We start from the raw sequence: 16,609 nt of genomic DNA on the forward strand, positions 1-16,609 counted from the left end.
AATCAAAGTAAATTTCCCCATACAGGGAATTCCCCTATATACCAATGTCAGCAGGAAAGCAAATAAGCACACATACCAAGGACCGGAACTATTTCATAACAAGATTGCAGAAATTCTTCTGTGGGTATTCCTCCATCATCAGAAAGCTCAATATCACTAAATCTTTGGGGAAGGAAGCATGCAGGTTGATTAAAATTTTCTCAGGAAGAAGAAATGGAGAGTATACTTCCACTAATGATTAATAAGTTTAATTAATTTAATTCATTATTAATTTTAATTGCTTGAAACCTGTTTCAAAAGTAGCTACACTATTGATCTTCCTCAAAAAGGGCAATATGAAATTATGGATAGATCAAGGATTTCAGCCCTATTCAGGTATTCATAAAGGGATAAACTGAAGGCATATGAGAAGACAGAATCTGCTACCGGCACCTTGTCCATCACTGCAAGCATAGAGAACAATACACTGAAAGAGAGAGCCTCCTCTTCATGTGAAGACTCTCCAAACGTCTGGGGAGTCTTATTATTATATTTCTAAAGATACTCCACACATGTTGCTCTCTACATAAGGAAAATGACAGAGGGGAGTGGCTAGCATGTTTGCCTTCCTTACATGCTCAGTATAACTCTATCATGAATGCTACGAGGGCTTTTGTTATATATAGAAAAGGGTCAGATAACTTTTGTGATATCAGAGACAGAAATTTAAAAGGACCAAGCATTATTGGGGGGGGGGGAGACATGATTAGCACAAAACCCATTTCATGCACATACAACAGCCTAACTCCATACCTCTCTCCTGCCTATTTTATTAAAATATTTATATTCCTTTCTATATCATAAGATCTCTAGGTGGCTTAAAAGAAAATAGTTCAAACAATTTAAAATTTCAAATATTTAATTTTCTCTTTTATGGACTTTATACATTATTATATTACATTTTTCTCCTCTGGCAAAACAAAAGTAATTATTTATATGCTTATACCAGTACAAACATTGACCTCCTTTCACCCTTGGCAATTTTTTAGGAAATGAATCACATTAAGCAATAATCTTGGGGCCATTTCACACAACATCATATGCATGCAGACAGTCCTTAGGCCCCAAACCACCTACTTACATAGAGAAGCATTAACATTTGGACCATCAAGAAAGCACTTTACCTAATGCTCATAGCACTGAAGAATGTCATTAAATCTGTGTTTGTTTCCTCTTCTGGTGGTGCTGATTTGTCTGTGGAATCTGCTACAGGTTCCAAAGGTTTGTTGCTTTGATTGCTCTGTTTTGGCAGCATCTTGTCTTTTTCATCTTTTTTGCTACCATCTTGGAATTAAAGGATCAGAAATCATAAAATACTAAACTGGATGACATGGTTCTGATTTTTTATGTTTTTTTAAATTGTGCAATAGACGTGATTCTGAAATGTCCTCTATTTCAGGTGGACTTTTAATCTGCCACTGTCATACTCATCTTTTCATTCATCTATTACCTCCACACACTCATTCCATTCTTACCCCATCTTTTCTCTTTTTCCCCACTCTCTCAATCTTTCAGCTCCCCTTTTCCTCATTCCCCATCTCAGAGCTTGGCTCTTCATCAGGAGCCTTTAATCTGCAATGATAGGACCTTGGCAAAAAACTGAGTGTGCAGATGTGCGCAAGAACTCAGTGGCTCAACCACAGAGCACAGCACCTATGAATCCTTCCAAATGATACTGTTCCCCTCTAACTACCACCCTCCAAGGTTGGACCTTTGAGTTGCCTCTCTGTCTCTAAGGTTGAATGTGTAGGGCTTATCCCAGCTTCACTATGCCCCAGTTTGATCCCTTTACTGCCACACATACTACCTTTAAACCAAATCTTTCTATATAGTGATGCCCCTAAAGAAGGCAGGAGTGAAATACTGACCTGTGCATACAAACACCAAATTTTGTCAAGAGCATGCAATAGGGCTTCAAACTATATGTATTACAGTAATACTTTAAATTAAGATAGAATAATAATTTATACAGTTCATCATCTCCATCTGACATAGGTCACATCAGTAAAAAAAGAAAAAGAAAAAGCAACGAACACTAGCATAAGCAAACTCCAGCATCGTCTTCCTTTTAGTTTTGGATCATTCCAAATCATTCACTTAGTTACCTGTAATATTTTTTTCAGAGTCCATCTCATCAGTTTTCAGGGGTACAAGGGTTTGCTCAGGAAGACTGGTGTTTGCATATATAGAGCCATTTTCACAGTTTTTAATTTCCATCTGCCTGGGAAGAAAAAAGAAAAAAAAAGAAAAGAAGCCCTACTGTTCAGTAAGGGAAACACTTTGCTTATATGTTGTTGTATATACTTTATTTTTCCATTCTCTAGAATGGAAGCTAGTACATTATTACTAGCTAAGAGCATTATGCATGCGAAACTAGGTTTCTGCACACTGATCACTAACAGGATTGGAAAATGCACAGATGGTCTTCTGTTTCTGATCTAGCAGAAGAGTGTCTCAGAGCTTTTTTGAAAAGGAAAAAAATCCCATGCAACTGGGACTTTGGAAGGGGGTACCTTTAGTGAGTTCCAACACTGCCCTCTGTACCAAATAGCCTATCAGTGGGATTTAAGGCTTTTAAAAGTTCTCCATACAGACACTTTTGGTTTTACTCCATTATAATGATGTGTGGAAATAGGGAGCAACAGAATTGTTCCATCTTCTAAAATACCCATGTGACCTTTAAAACGTCTTTATAGCTGAGCTGGGAAACTTGTAGCTCCCTAACACTAATAAACTAGTACTGCCATCATTATTCTCCATTGGCTGGCTGGGATTGATGGACCTCCAACAACATCTGGAAGGCCACACAATTCCCCAATCCTGCTCCATAGTATAGATACTATACAAACACACTTTTTAAAAAAAAATGTGACCCCCAGATCAAATAAGTGTGCTCACTTTAAAATGCCACAGTGGCAATGGCATATAATATCAATTTATGTATAACATATACTGTCATAAACTCAATTTTTTTGGAATAGGACTATAGCCCAATTATATTCTTGACGAAGAATCTTGGGATGAATTTGGGAAATCACAGAATCACTCATCTGCTGTTGCCTGTTAGTAGTCCAACAACCTGCCATGCAGGAAAACACAACTAAAGCTCTCCTGAGAGATGGGCATTGACCCTTTGTTTAACAACCTCTAGTTATGTTTACTAGGTAAAATAAAAGACAGGCTCCTGTTCCTTTAATAGTTTTGTAGGGAGGGAATAATTCTTGAAGTAAAGGTGACCAAATACAAGCATTTGCAGGAGGAAGCCCTATTAGTAATGGTGGTTGGGGCATTGGTGCTGGCACTGAATAGTGAAGCCGGATGAAAGTAATGCTAAAAAATGCATAAGCTTAAATCACCTCAGAAGGACAATGTCTGACAATTTATGGCAGTCACTCAGGCTGGTGAAAGGACTGCTATATTGCTTGATGCAAAATGAGGGGAAAATAGAAGCGGCAGCAGACAAGACTTGCAGAACCTAGATGTGTACTGCCAAGTATCCATGAAAATTTCAAGCGACAGGAAGAAAGTAGAATCATATAACAAGTATAGAGACAAGATAAGAGTGAAATTGGTACTGATAGAAATCAACATTTTTGTTATGATTTAAATCTAAACCCTGAAGGATTTTCATTAGCATGAAAATTCAGAGCCATTATTCAGTGAGAATTCAGTACTAAGGAATTTGTAGATGGCATGACAGAATTAGTTTGATACCACTACAACAAACTAAAGGCTCTTTTGACATGAACAGATCAAGAATTAAAGGATCCAATGAAGTTTAAAGATTTTTATCAGCTTATTTTTACCTTTGCTAAAAATAGTGGACCAAAAGATTTAGAGCTAAAACTGGCAATTGGATACTTTAATGCAGTCTTATCAGGAAGATTTAATTTTTTGGATCCTTGGAATAAATTATTATTGGAGCATCATACGAGATCAATTTACACAGACACTTGGACTCTTCTTTTGGACTTTTCTCTTCTGCACCACCATTAAAATGACAGGAGCCCTGCCTCTTATTTCACCTAGCAAAGCAATCCATTTCACAGTCAAACAACTCTAACAACCCGGAAATTTGTTTAGGAGGGAAGAGCCCCAGGTGTTGAAAAGATATCCCTTGTGTGCTCCCTTCCTGTTCCTTTCTAGGAGAGGCACAGGACTAGGCCCACCACGGATAAGTCAGCTTCTGAGAAACCACGGTACTGATCAGATGGAAAAGTATGCTGTACCTTTCTGCTACGCTGCGGCTAAATAAGCTGGGAAGTTTGAGCTGTGGAAAAAATAAAAATAAAACTATTTCATTGGTTGAAAATACATGTTACAGCTTAGCAGCTTATCTGAGAAAGAATATGGAAGAAACACAACCTTTTATATTAACATTTTAGTACTTTTGGAAGCACTGGCAATGCTGAGTCAGTAGTTTATAGCAGTAGGCCATTTGAAAATCAGTTTAGGTTACCTGAAGTAAGCAGAAGTAAAATTCATACTCACTGGAAAATAGTGGCTCAAATCAAATTGGTTAATCCCTACTACAGTAAAGCTATTGAATTAATGGCTGAAAGCTAAGTCAATACATAGGTAAATAATGACAGATTTAATAGTCTCCTCTATTGGAGACTAACAAGGTTGATTTGTTACAGGTGGCACCAATACCTATAATAAAGTACTGTATTTCTTTTGCTAAGAAAGATACAGTGAAATTTTGTATAGTCTATACCAGCCTCTCCCAAAATCAGGCCCTAAAGATGTGAAGGTCTCCAACATAAACTGAGGATTGATGAATTCCAATGCATTCAAAAGGCCTATTAGGAGAAACTAGATTTATATCAATGAAAAGTACCCTATTCACTACACCATTAAGCCAAGGTCTTACTAGATCGCTACACTACCATAAAACATAATTACATAAATAGTTACATTTTCTCAGAGTCTGCACAAGCACAGTCCCTGCTGCAGCCCATTATTTCGCAAGTTCTCTCACACGTTTCTGACTGAGTGGGGAGTTAATTGGCCATTATGCAATAGTTGGGGTCAAGTTTGTGGGGCTTGTTGCACAACCAGTTGTACAAAGGGATCCAGCCTAACTATACTGCTGTCTACTTACACTGAGCTAAAAACGTATGGGCTCTTCACTTTCATCAATTCATACTAGCACACAACCATGGACAAACAACATTCCCAAACACCTGGGAGACTGAGAGGAAAAGAAATCACTGTGGAATATATCTTAACAGCAAATAACTATTTTTGAAATGTCTGTCAAAACTGTGTTGCCTCTTAAGCAACTGTTCACACCTCTCTGGGGCTTTCTTATGCAATTAGCTCTTCTAGAGGACATTTCACATGTGGCTTCAGGCAGCTGTAGCCATTTAACCTTGAAACTTTGTATCCTTGTAGCCTTAGAACTTTAATTACTTTCTTTCTTTTAGTATAAGGACCTTTGTTTATTATTTTTGTTGATTCAAATCAAGATTTGTATCTAAAGTATCCAAAGTTCATCGATTAAGGATCCAAGAGTTCAAGAGCAAAGGTTAATTAGCAAAATAAAACAAAATCTTTACATGGATTTCTCCCCAAGGAGCACTTCTTCTGAGAACTTAAACACTTAAAGATATTGGATAGAGTCTGTCTTCTCCTTTCACAATTCTTTCTCTCCCCACAATATTATTAACACAGTCCGAAGGAGAGTGGTTTCAAAGCAACAAATCAACAATGCAAAGTTTAAGCTTCAGATTCAAACAGGAAAATGGGAATAAAGACTCTCCTACCCGCTAGTGCACTGTTGTCTTGGGAGGTTTATAGTTCATAGGGTTCTTTTCCCCCTTTCTTCATCCCAGTAATTTTAGGGACCAATAAATTTCATAACAGTTGCTTTAGTGGCTTTACAGCCTGCAGTTGATATTTTAAGGATTGGTGCTGGCGTTGGGTGCCTGAAAGGCTGCTACTGTGCTGCTGGGTTTTGAACTCAGGCGTCAGCCTGAGCTGACTCCTTGGCTCCTTGGCTGGGCTTCCCCCCAACCTTCTTCCCCAATTCCTAGGGGCTCCCAGCCTTCCAGAGCCTCTCTGCGCTTCCCACCAAAGCCCCTATCTCTGGGGGAGTTAAAGCTGCTTTGGGGTCCCATGGAGTTGTAAATCAGATCCCGTTTAGAACACAGCTCTGCAGCGCGAAGCAAGCATTTTACCTGGAGCTCTGCAAAAACACTCCTCGCACCTCCGCGCCAATCCCAGAAGTCCATTTTATGCCCCCTTCTTTAAGTGAAGTTTCCAAAATTGTATGCAACTATGACAAGTAATCTGACACCTTCACCTGCCAGTTAATGATATATTCTGAAACATATCTCCTTGCAAACTAGCTGGTCAACCCATGAGAAGAATGTTTATACAGTTGTCCCTTCCCTTACGTGGGGGATCCGTTCCGGCCCCTCTTGCGGCAGTGGCGCAGAGCGCACGCCATGTGAGCACGTGCCATTGTTTTCTTCCGGTGCGCGGCTCCCTTCCTGGAAGCCTTTGCGTATGACGCAGGCGCACTGTAATGTCAGTTGCTTTTGTTTACCTTGTTTAGTTTCTGGAGAGCTGAATGTGTAGATTCAGATGATGTCTCATAAAGCAATTCGGAAGAGAAGGCTGCATTTGCAATTTGCATACATTCTTCAAGGGTCGTCAGGAATGTAGTACAAGTGGTTTTCAACAGTGTTCCCATATCAACTCCATTCTGTAAAATTGGAAAAATATTTAATTTCCCAGCATTACTAAGCCGCTAGGCTTTCAAACCTGTTATCACCTCTAACAGTTTAATATCAAGATTTGATTATTCCACCAGAGACATACAAGTTGACCAATGTCTGGCAAAGAGGCACAAAGAGGAAGAATGGCAGAATTTGACTGAAAGTAAAATCCAGAATTATGGCATCAACACAGAAAAGGCCCTACTAATAATCTACCAAGAAGACTCACAACAGATAATCTTGAGAGCAAGGTCTCTCAAATTCCTAATTTACAGAATTATTAAAAGCAAAACCAATGGAAAAATAAATAGAACTGTATATCTGCCCAAAAGCCGTACCAAAGGGAGATCTATGCATTATGCTTCAAATTTCACAACAGGCTACAGTTGGCCCCCCACATTTGTGGCTTTGACTTCTGTGCATTTGATTATTCCCAGATCTGGTTATTCAAGATTGATACACTCTCTCTAGGAAACTCTAGGTCCTCCAGTGTGACTCTGCTGGAAACTGATCATAGAGTCATGCTAGAGGGCCAAGAGATTCCCAGCTAAAATACTTCTCTAGGCATTTCTAGATTCTCCAGCATGATCCTATGGCCAGTTTTCAGCAGATGTTGATCACAGAGTTGTGCTGGGAAACTTACAGATTCTCTCAGATAAAATCCCCAGTGGGTTTTTCATTTTCCAATTTCATGGGGGTTCTGTGTTCCAAACCTCAGTGAATGTGGAGGGCAATTGATTCTATCAGTTAAGTCTGGACTAACAAGTGGATTGAAAACTTTGCATTTAACTGAGTAAAAGGACAAAGTCAACTTCTGATATTATAACAAGGTTCAATGCGTCATTAAAAAGTAAAACAATAACGCAGAATGTTTGAATGGCTTTCTGCCCTACCCATGACCTACTTTATCACAGAAGGAAGTGTTGCTCCTCTGAAATGCAACTGGTGGAGGTACTCTACATTTTACAGTAATACAGCTATTCATTCTCAGTTTTTATTCCTTTAGCACAAAGACACAGCAAACAACTACATATTTCAATACAATAGCATGGAATTAAAATGTTGATAGTAAGTTAAGACACATCATATCCACAGTGATATAGAAAGCAGCTGGGAATCTATCACCAGAGAATGTGTATAGGCCCAGACATGCCAGTTTTTCACAATTCAGCAATTCTTGTTTTTTTTTTTTTACTTTCACTGAGATCTTATGGTTGCAACTCCACCCATCCTAGCACTGTACAGACAGAAAAGTATTGAGCCTTTCTAATAATGCATGAACAACCTGCTTCTGAAGGCTCAGATATCTCCTTTAAAGCCAGATTTTTCAGGAGTGTTCAAGGTATTGCCCTCGAACAGGAATTCTGACCTCCCCCCCCCCAATGAAATTTTACTTCAGCCTTCAAAATTCTAGCATTGTGGTAACTTAAAAATGGCAGTTGAGCATTTGCCTCCAAAGCAAATGGGCAGGCAAGTTACCAAGGGATTAAGAACACTGCAAATATATGCATTATATGTGTGAACCATTTTTAGTGTCTCACTATCTGCAATGCTAGAAATTTGGGGACTGGAAGATAATTTTGTTCTCATTTGGAGGTGCAATACCCACATTTTGTCCCTTCTATACAGCTAAACCCTTATCAGATCTTCACATTCAAACTGTAACTTTCCTCAGACTTTGTTTTCTAAAAGAAAAGCCTGACACTCAGCACAGGACTGCAGATCGCACATTGTTAACGATACTGCAAAACACCTTTACTCATAAACCATTCTCATGGGATTACTGCCACTGATGTCCTTGCTGAAAGTTCTACATAAGCACATCAGCTGTAGCACCTTTGACATTTTTTTCTTATACCACATGACCTCAGCCTGGGGTACATTAGACAATGCAGTTACCTTGGTTTTATCCACTTGCTGAATAAGGAGGTCACAATATAACCTAAGTTCTGTCATTTTTGTTTTCAAGGCATCCGTGTTTTCTGTAAATTCTAAATTAAAACAAAAAAGGTTAGATGCATCTGGTCAAAATGACCCATTATAACATTTTATTATAATTCAATCTATGTCAAACTCTTAAAGTTAAATGTTGGCTGTTTACTTGTGATGTTTACTTATTCTATAGCATTCTGGAAGACAAATATGAAATGGAAAGCATGAAATCTGTTTTAATTTGAATTATTAGTCCTAGGTCATAATGCATGTTAACATTTGCTTCTGGTTTAAAAACTAGCTTTACTGTATGCTGTAAATAAATGTTCATTGTTTTATCCTTTTAATAGTTAACTAATGAATGGATAAAGTCCATCACTTTTATTTTCCATATGCGCACCATAATATGTCATGGATAAATCAACACAGAAAAACTGTGTTGCTACTAGAAAGGATCAAAATGTCCATGGAAGTTTCTGCAGTGTTTGCTATTCAGCTTCCATAAATGAGAGAAATTGGAAATTAAAAATTAAAAATGCTGTTTTTCAAGAAACTGACAAGTAAAATGTAGAAACAGCTACCACATGAGACTGCTTGCCTTTTTCTTTCAGGGTCCGGATATCTGTCAGGCAGGCCTTCGCAGTTCCTAATGCAACCAACCACTTTTGTCTATCAGCTGCATTTTTGGATTTCAGATAGAAGTACTGTTCTCCAGGGATAATCAAATTCATTCGTGTGTTGTCTGTAGGGTGAACTGAGATCAACAGGGTTAGTCTGAACACTTGGTTGAAAACCTATGGAATCAAATATAACTAGGCTAAATCCAAACTTTTTTGTGATACCCAAAACCATTAAGTATGGAAACATATTTGTGGTAGTCATGCTGGCCATACAGCAAGATGAAACAAAATCCAAAATAAAATCCAAAATATGGCCCCAAGAGTGGGGAAAATCCCCCAAAAACCCAGGACCATGCTTTCGTATTCAACCCCAGAAGGCTGGCACACCAAAATTAGCATGCAAAGGAGTTCATCAACATCTCAGCTTAATAAAAGAAGATATCTTACATTCAAACAAGCTCACTGGTTGCATTCAGATATTTATGATGTCTTAAACAAATAATTCTCAACAGTCTTCCAAATGTTTGGCACTTCAATCCCCAGCTTCACCACTGACCATGCTGTGACTTATGGGAGTTAAAGTACAAAACTTCTGGAAGATCAAAGATTGCGAAGTAATGTTATAAACCATATTTTACTAACCATGTAGACAAGCACTGTGTTCATGCACTCTACGCCTGACTTATCTTTATCCAAAAGCTTATCCAAAAAGGCCCTGGCTTGCATATGATAAAAGCCTTGAACAGGTATGCTGTTTAAATGACACATGCATCTTAAGAGGCCAGAAGCTGCACCAAGGCTGTGCTCTAATCCTAAGGACTGTAGCGTGGCTTTAGTGTGGCTTCCAGCCTCTTAGGACACATGCAGCATTTAAACAGCATACCTCCAAAGTGACTCAAAGCAGCTTTATTTTGGCCTGTCTTTTTGGGCCCAAACTTCCCCATTAAGTACAAACCAGAGAATTGTGATTTGTCACTGAACAAACCAGGATGCTATGCCACCTATCTTTGTTAAAATATGTTAATCCTAAATTCAGATATTATGGAAAGTCTCATTTAATACAAGCCAGGATCGCCATGAAAAAGCCAAAGGAGTCAAGGAGAGAGAAGGAGTGGGGGAGGAATGCCTGCTCACTGTACTCACTCTAAACTATGGTTTAAGAAGCTGGATGGACATGTGAAGACAACTATTGTGTCAATGTTTAGAAGTAATAAATTATTTCACCCATGCCAGTAATGCAAAGAGTTACTTTTAAAACATTCTAATGAGCAACAACAATGCAATACTTTTAAAATGTTATGGGTAATGAGAACATATTATTGTAATGCCTAAAATAAAATAAACAAATATTTTTAAATGGAACTTTCCAAGTTTGTACTCTACAAAGAAAGAAAAGTGACATTGCAAGTTCTTGACTCTTTCAGTTACCTTGAATTTCACATACTGCCATTTGGATACTTCCCTTACAGCCTTTCCAAGCATCTTCCCGTGAGTCATAATAGGATAACACGCCTCCAGCAAGAAGGAACCATCGAGGCTGCCAGCCTGGGGAGAAATAGAACACAGCTGTAAGACATACACATGAATTTAACTATTTACAAACAGTAAGTCAATACAATCCTGTTAAAGGCAAAATATGGTACCATTAATAGAGTGATCTTAGCACCTCCACAATCTAGTCATAAGAATTCTAGAGAAACGTATGTAAAACACAAATTCACATAGAAGAGGAGGATCATGACCTTCATGGCAGAATGGGGAATGAGAGAAAATGAAATAGATGAGGAGGAGGAATGGGCACGCGCGTGCCTCTTCCTCTTTGCCCGTGGCCTCTGCCCAGTGAAATGGCGTCACATGCCATAGGTTCGCCATCACAGGCTTAGAGTGTGAGCCTAAGACTTGGGAGATACAGCCTGAAGAGGGTTGTTGTGAAAATGAACTTTGAGCCTAAACACACCGGAATAATATGCCGGTTTGGGGGCAGCATGGGGCCTAGCGTTTAGATGACACACATCCCGACACCACCCCCAAGCCGGCGTTATGCTGCCTGCCTGACCAGACAGTGGACAGTGTTGTGATGTGGTGTTCATGGACACCAAAAAGCTGGCACTGTGGCAAAAAAGCTGCCCTTTTTCTACCCCAAAATAACACATATCCCTTCAATTCTGATATGCCCCTAATTCACTGTCAAGATGGTTTTGATCATAAATAATCCTAACAATGCTTTTTTTCCATACTGTAGCTGTAGAACTGCTGTACCCATCCACCCATCACCAATATGCCATTTTCTGATATGAACCACAAATTCGACAAACCAGCAAATCACATCTACGTTACCATTTCAAGGCGCCATTACAATTATTTTGCAGCCCTGAAAAATAGAGAGAAAGAGGGACAAATGAAGCATCCCTATATTCTTTATTTCTATAGGTCAAGGGTTTATATCCTGCCTTTCTCCCACAAAGGGATCCAATATCCCCATATTCTTATATTCCCAATATTCTTCAGCTAATAAGGACGGAACAAAACAATCTTCATTAATAATTCAGCATAGCTCTAGAATGCTAAGATAGAAACAGGATTCATTATCAGTGTACTAGAACTGAGTGAAAATGCAGCAGATTTGCCCCACTTAGTACCCTCCATATTATACAGGAAGAACAGGTTTTATCATCTTCCAATTAGGATGGCATTCATTGTTCATAAATCATAGTAAATTCTGCATATCAGTATTTTCAATTACTGACCCTATACCTTTTCCTCATTTAAACTGTACCATATTATATCCTTCTAATTTAATATTATCTGACAACTCCATACAGATGCAGATTAACTTCCAAATTAGTACATGACAACATTCCTTGGAACTGGGTTAAGCCCAAAGCCATATTATGCTAATGCCTCAAGATTTAATCTGAGCTATCTATGCAGCAAGGCTATTGAACTGCATAAATGATTTTATGAAAGGAGATTTTAAAAGTTGGTTTTTAAAAAACTGAGTTCAAAAGTTTGAGAGAAGGAAGGCTTGAGCTCTTGCCTTACTAGCCTCAATAGAACCAAAAGGATATTTTTGAATCACCATGATTTCTTTCAGTTATGAAAAATACGTCCCTTTCATTGATTTCAGTTTTAACAGTTCTACTGAAAGGATGCTTTCAGTATTAATGATTACTAAGTGCCAATAATGAGTAGCATTCAGATTTAGTCACTTAAAATACAGCCATTTACACCAGTGAGTGTTAAATTAACCATAACTAACTGATGATCCATTCATTTCAATAGGCCTGTTCTAAGTGTGCATAAATCCTAATTCAACTCAATATTTGGGTTTATTATTCCATTTAAAGTCAAAATGGCAGTAACCCAATGAATGCAATTTGTTTTTTGGTGGAAGCTTCAAGATAAGAAACAACACTTATGTGTGTGTGGGCCCTTGTACATATAAATATAGTACAGAAATACTATGCATACACAAAAGAAATATTTATACATGTATACAGACAGAGAGATAGATATGAGAAGCCAGTGTGGTGCAGTGGTTTGATGACTGGAGTAGGTCACTGGCGATCAGGGTTCAATTCCCAGCTCAGCCATGAAACCCACTGGATGACCTTGTGCAAGTCACTCTCTCAGCCTCAGGGAAAGGCAATGGCAAACCTCCTCTGAATAAAACTTGCCAAGAAAACCCCATGATAAGGTCACCATACGTCAGAAACAACTTGAAGGCACACAACAACAGAGAATAAAAGCTGGACTCAGCACACAGTACATTATCTCTCAATCTCTCTCTTTTTTAAAAGGAAGTTTCAAGATCTCATGGTTGTTAAAGACAAATGCGCCAAAAGCCGAAGAAGAGGAGAAAACCCTTTGGAAAACACTTTAGTGTTAAGAGAAGAAGACTTCTTTGAGGTCAGTTGTCTGTTTTTCCCCACCATCATGTTAACTCTTGAACTCTATATGATTTTTTGCACTCTTCCATCTCACATCTTCCCTGTTGCTGCCATAGATTCCTAGCACTCTTGTGCAATGTAAAGTCATGAGATACTACAGTAACATTTTGTATTAATAAGCAAATGGAGGATAATGCTTTCGAATATAATACATGAAATGAAACACAAGTGTGCACACATATTATCTAGGTATAAACTCTGGCACTGAAAACAACCCATTTTGTGTCAAGGTAATTTACAGGCCCTGTACAAGTTACTTTTCTGTATTACAGTCCCCAAAATGGCCATGCAAGCTGGTGATTCTTGGAGATGTACCGTATTTTCCGGCGTATAAGACAACTGGGCATATAAGACGACCCCCAACTTTTCCAGTTAAAATATAGAGTTTGGGATATACTCACTGTATAAGACTACCCCTCTTCCAACGCACACCAAATAAAAATTTAAAAACATCAGATTTGATTTCAATATGGTAATTTTAATTCAAATGACATGCAGGTACTTAGCAGGAAACCTTGTTGTATACAAAGCCTGCTTGGATTGGTCAGTTCTCCCTACCTGCCCAGCCTTTCCTGTCTCCAAGACTATCAGAGCGGTAGCTGCTTTCATACGATCATCACATACAGTGGGGATGCAGCCACAGCCGTTTTTGAGCTCCCCCCACCATATGCGGCAACCGCAGATTCTCCAGTCTGGCTCAGAAGTTTCAGCACCTGCCCTATAAGATGACACCCGGCGTATAAGACGACCCCTGACTTTTGAGAAGATTTTCCTGGGTTAAAAAGTAGTCTTATATGCCAGAAAATACAGTAGTCCAAAAAAGGAATTTTCCCCAAGCGCTGTTTTCATATTGCTCTGGGCTGAAAGCAAATGAGATGTTGTTTCATGATTAAGCAACGCCTTGTTGTGATTGAGATTTTCTTTACTTGTTTTACAAGGCAGTGACACAGAAACTGCCACACCTCCCTGTTTCTTTACTGCTGAACTGCACTGTCAAGGATTCCTGAAGCCATTCGCCATTTACAGTACTCTTTATACAGTTTGGCTGTGTAAACATTTCCAGAACAAAGTATATTTGTAAAAGATCCAAATATACTTTGCACATAGTACATAAATAAAGAGATAAGACCATGAGAGACCACTTGCTTGTGTGACTGAATCCATTCTCCTATATATTCTTTATACAGTTTGCTGTGTAAATATTTCCAGCACAATGTATATTTGTACAAGGTTCAAATATATGCGCATGCAGTACATAAAGAAACAAGACTATGAGACTTGCATGACTTTTCAGAGCAAGATCGTGGGCAGAGTGACAAACATTGCCATTTACAGTATTCTGCTTTGCGAGTCCTTTAGCGCAATAACGTGCAAATCTTTGTACAAGATTCAAATATACATGCATGTAGTATATAAAGAAAAAGGACTATGGGGTTTATGACACAAGGTTTTTCCCGTGCAGAAACAGGATTTAAAACAGGGAAGTTTTCACATGACGTTGCGTATTAACACGTACAGTAAGTGAAAAAATCCTGCAGAAGTTGGATCGTTTTCACACAACGTCATGGGCATTGAGTATTAATGCAAAAATAAGATGCAAAGTGGACAAAATCGGCTGCTTTTTACTTTCTGGATTTTCCTCTCCTTTTTTACTTTTACTTACAGTTAAAGTGGTTAAAACGGTTTCAAACTGAATTATTATTGCAGTGTGTTTTGGACCAAGGATAACTAATCTGGAAGACCTCCACTCCCATGTTGCATGACACTATTTTGAAATTGAATGAAATGCAGTGTATATAGCTTACAAATAAGTAAAATTCATGAAACGTACGACGTATTTCAAACGATTGAACACCAATGCGCAACCCAGCACTTAAATCATTTCATGCGGGCAAAACAACAACAACAAAAAAAACAACCCCAAGACAGACAGCCAACCAGCCTTCTTATTTTTAAAGCAATTTCAAATTAGCATATTTTTTATCATCCTTTTCTTTGTTCTGATAATATATTTGGATATATATAGTTTCCTAATTATTTTATTTTTTTAAAAATGTACCCTTGTATGGCATTCTAGGAATTCATGGCCTTTCAGTCGATTTCAAAATAGTGTCATGCAGCATGGGAGCGAAGTTCTTCCAGACTAGTTACCCTTCTCACTGAAGACGAAGCCTTTTTAGTTTCAATTACTTTGAAAGTATGACTTCCTCAGTTAGTATCTGTATGGATGAGTGGCTTATGAATATTTTAATAATAATAATAATAATAATAATAATAATAATGATAATGAATAAATGTCGCGAGTACCATGACCCCCCATGCCATACATACCCTGCAACACCCACACACATAATTTATAGGCCTTTCTGGCTTTACTGAAGTCATAATGTCTATTTGTGGGGTTTATTCTTTTTAAAGAGCAGATGCAGCTTGCAAGGAAAGTAACAGTTACTCAGAACTTAGGAAAGTTACTCTAGGGGCCGCAACAGCAGTCCTGACGGCTGTTGTCCCAAAAAAGTAACTTTCCAAGCTCCAAAAAAAGAGATCAGACTTTTTGGCTCCATCTTTAATCCGACACTATCTCCTTCAGCATCTCTTCAGGCACTGCTGCATATTTTCTGCCTTCCCCACATCACCTTCTCCAGGGCTGCATCTGCACTGAAGATATAATCCAGTTTGAGACCACTTTAACTGCCACGTGACTCAATGCTATGGAAGTCTAGGATTTGTAGTTTTGTGAAACGTTCAGCCTTCGCTGTCTGAGAGCTCTGCTGCCAGAACAAACTACAGTTCCCAGAATTCCATAGCACTGAGCAGTTAAAGTGGAGTCAAACCAGATTATTTTCCCAGAGCAGATACAGTCTGGAAAACACTTTTTTAATCTGAAATACCAGAAACTGAACTTTGAACTTGCGCAAGCAAAGCACAGGCTCTGTTAGGGAGCTATGGGGACACTAACAGATGTGTCATACTCCTACCAGCCTTCATGGGGTGAATCTACACTATAGTAATAATGAAGTTTGACACCACTGTAACTCTGTGGCTATGGAATTCTGGGATTGATAGTTTCACAAGGCCTTTCACCTTCTCTGTCAAAGAGGGCTGGTGCCTTTGTGTGTTGCTGCATGCCTTCAACTCCGTTTCCATCACAGGGTTTTCTTGGCAAGTGTCTTCAGAGGGGGGTTTGCCATTGCCATCCCCTGAAGCTGAGAGAGTGCGACTTGTGAAAGGTCACCCAATAGGTTTCTATGGTTGAGCTGGGACTCGAACTCTAGTCTCCAGGTCCAAAGCACACTGCAGAAACAATCCAGTTTGAGACCGCTTTAACTGCCTTGGCTCAGTG

The 16,609-nt window shown here is 38.7% G+C and overlaps 1 protein-coding gene and 1 pseudogene across 1 annotated transcript in view; one reads left to right on the plus strand and one right to left on the minus strand.

Moving 5' to 3' along the window:
- The window catches only part of PLEKHA8 (pleckstrin homology domain containing A8), a 31,776-nt gene that overhangs the window by 14,135 nt on the left and 1,032 nt on the right, over positions 1 to 16,609 (minus strand). Inside the window, exons 2-9 of the mRNA XM_089533016.1 lie at positions 10,745 to 10,861; positions 9,295 to 9,450; positions 8,664 to 8,755; positions 6,593 to 6,751; positions 4,269 to 4,309; positions 2,145 to 2,260; positions 1,164 to 1,323; positions 77 to 162 (exon numbers count right to left, since the gene is read on the minus strand). Of these exons, the coding sequence (XP_089389142.1) occupies positions 77 to 162; positions 1,164 to 1,323; positions 2,145 to 2,260; positions 4,269 to 4,309; positions 6,593 to 6,751; positions 8,664 to 8,755; positions 9,295 to 9,450; positions 10,745 to 10,861 (927 nt within the window). The remainder of the gene's footprint in view (positions 1 to 76; positions 163 to 1,163; positions 1,324 to 2,144; positions 2,261 to 4,268; positions 4,310 to 6,592; positions 6,752 to 8,663; positions 8,756 to 9,294; positions 9,451 to 10,744; positions 10,862 to 16,609) is intronic.
- On the plus strand, positions 3,377 to 4,035 carry LOC149309761 (DCN1-like protein 2 pseudogene; annotated as a pseudogene).

The sequence above is a fragment of the Sceloporus occidentalis genome, unplaced genomic scaffold (genome assembly GCF_023333645.1).
Source record: "Sceloporus occidentalis isolate IW3139 unplaced genomic scaffold, rSceOcc1.0.p SCAF_7, whole genome shotgun sequence".
Classification (NCBI taxonomy): Eukaryota; Metazoa; Chordata; class Lepidosauria; order Squamata; family Phrynosomatidae; genus Sceloporus; species Sceloporus occidentalis.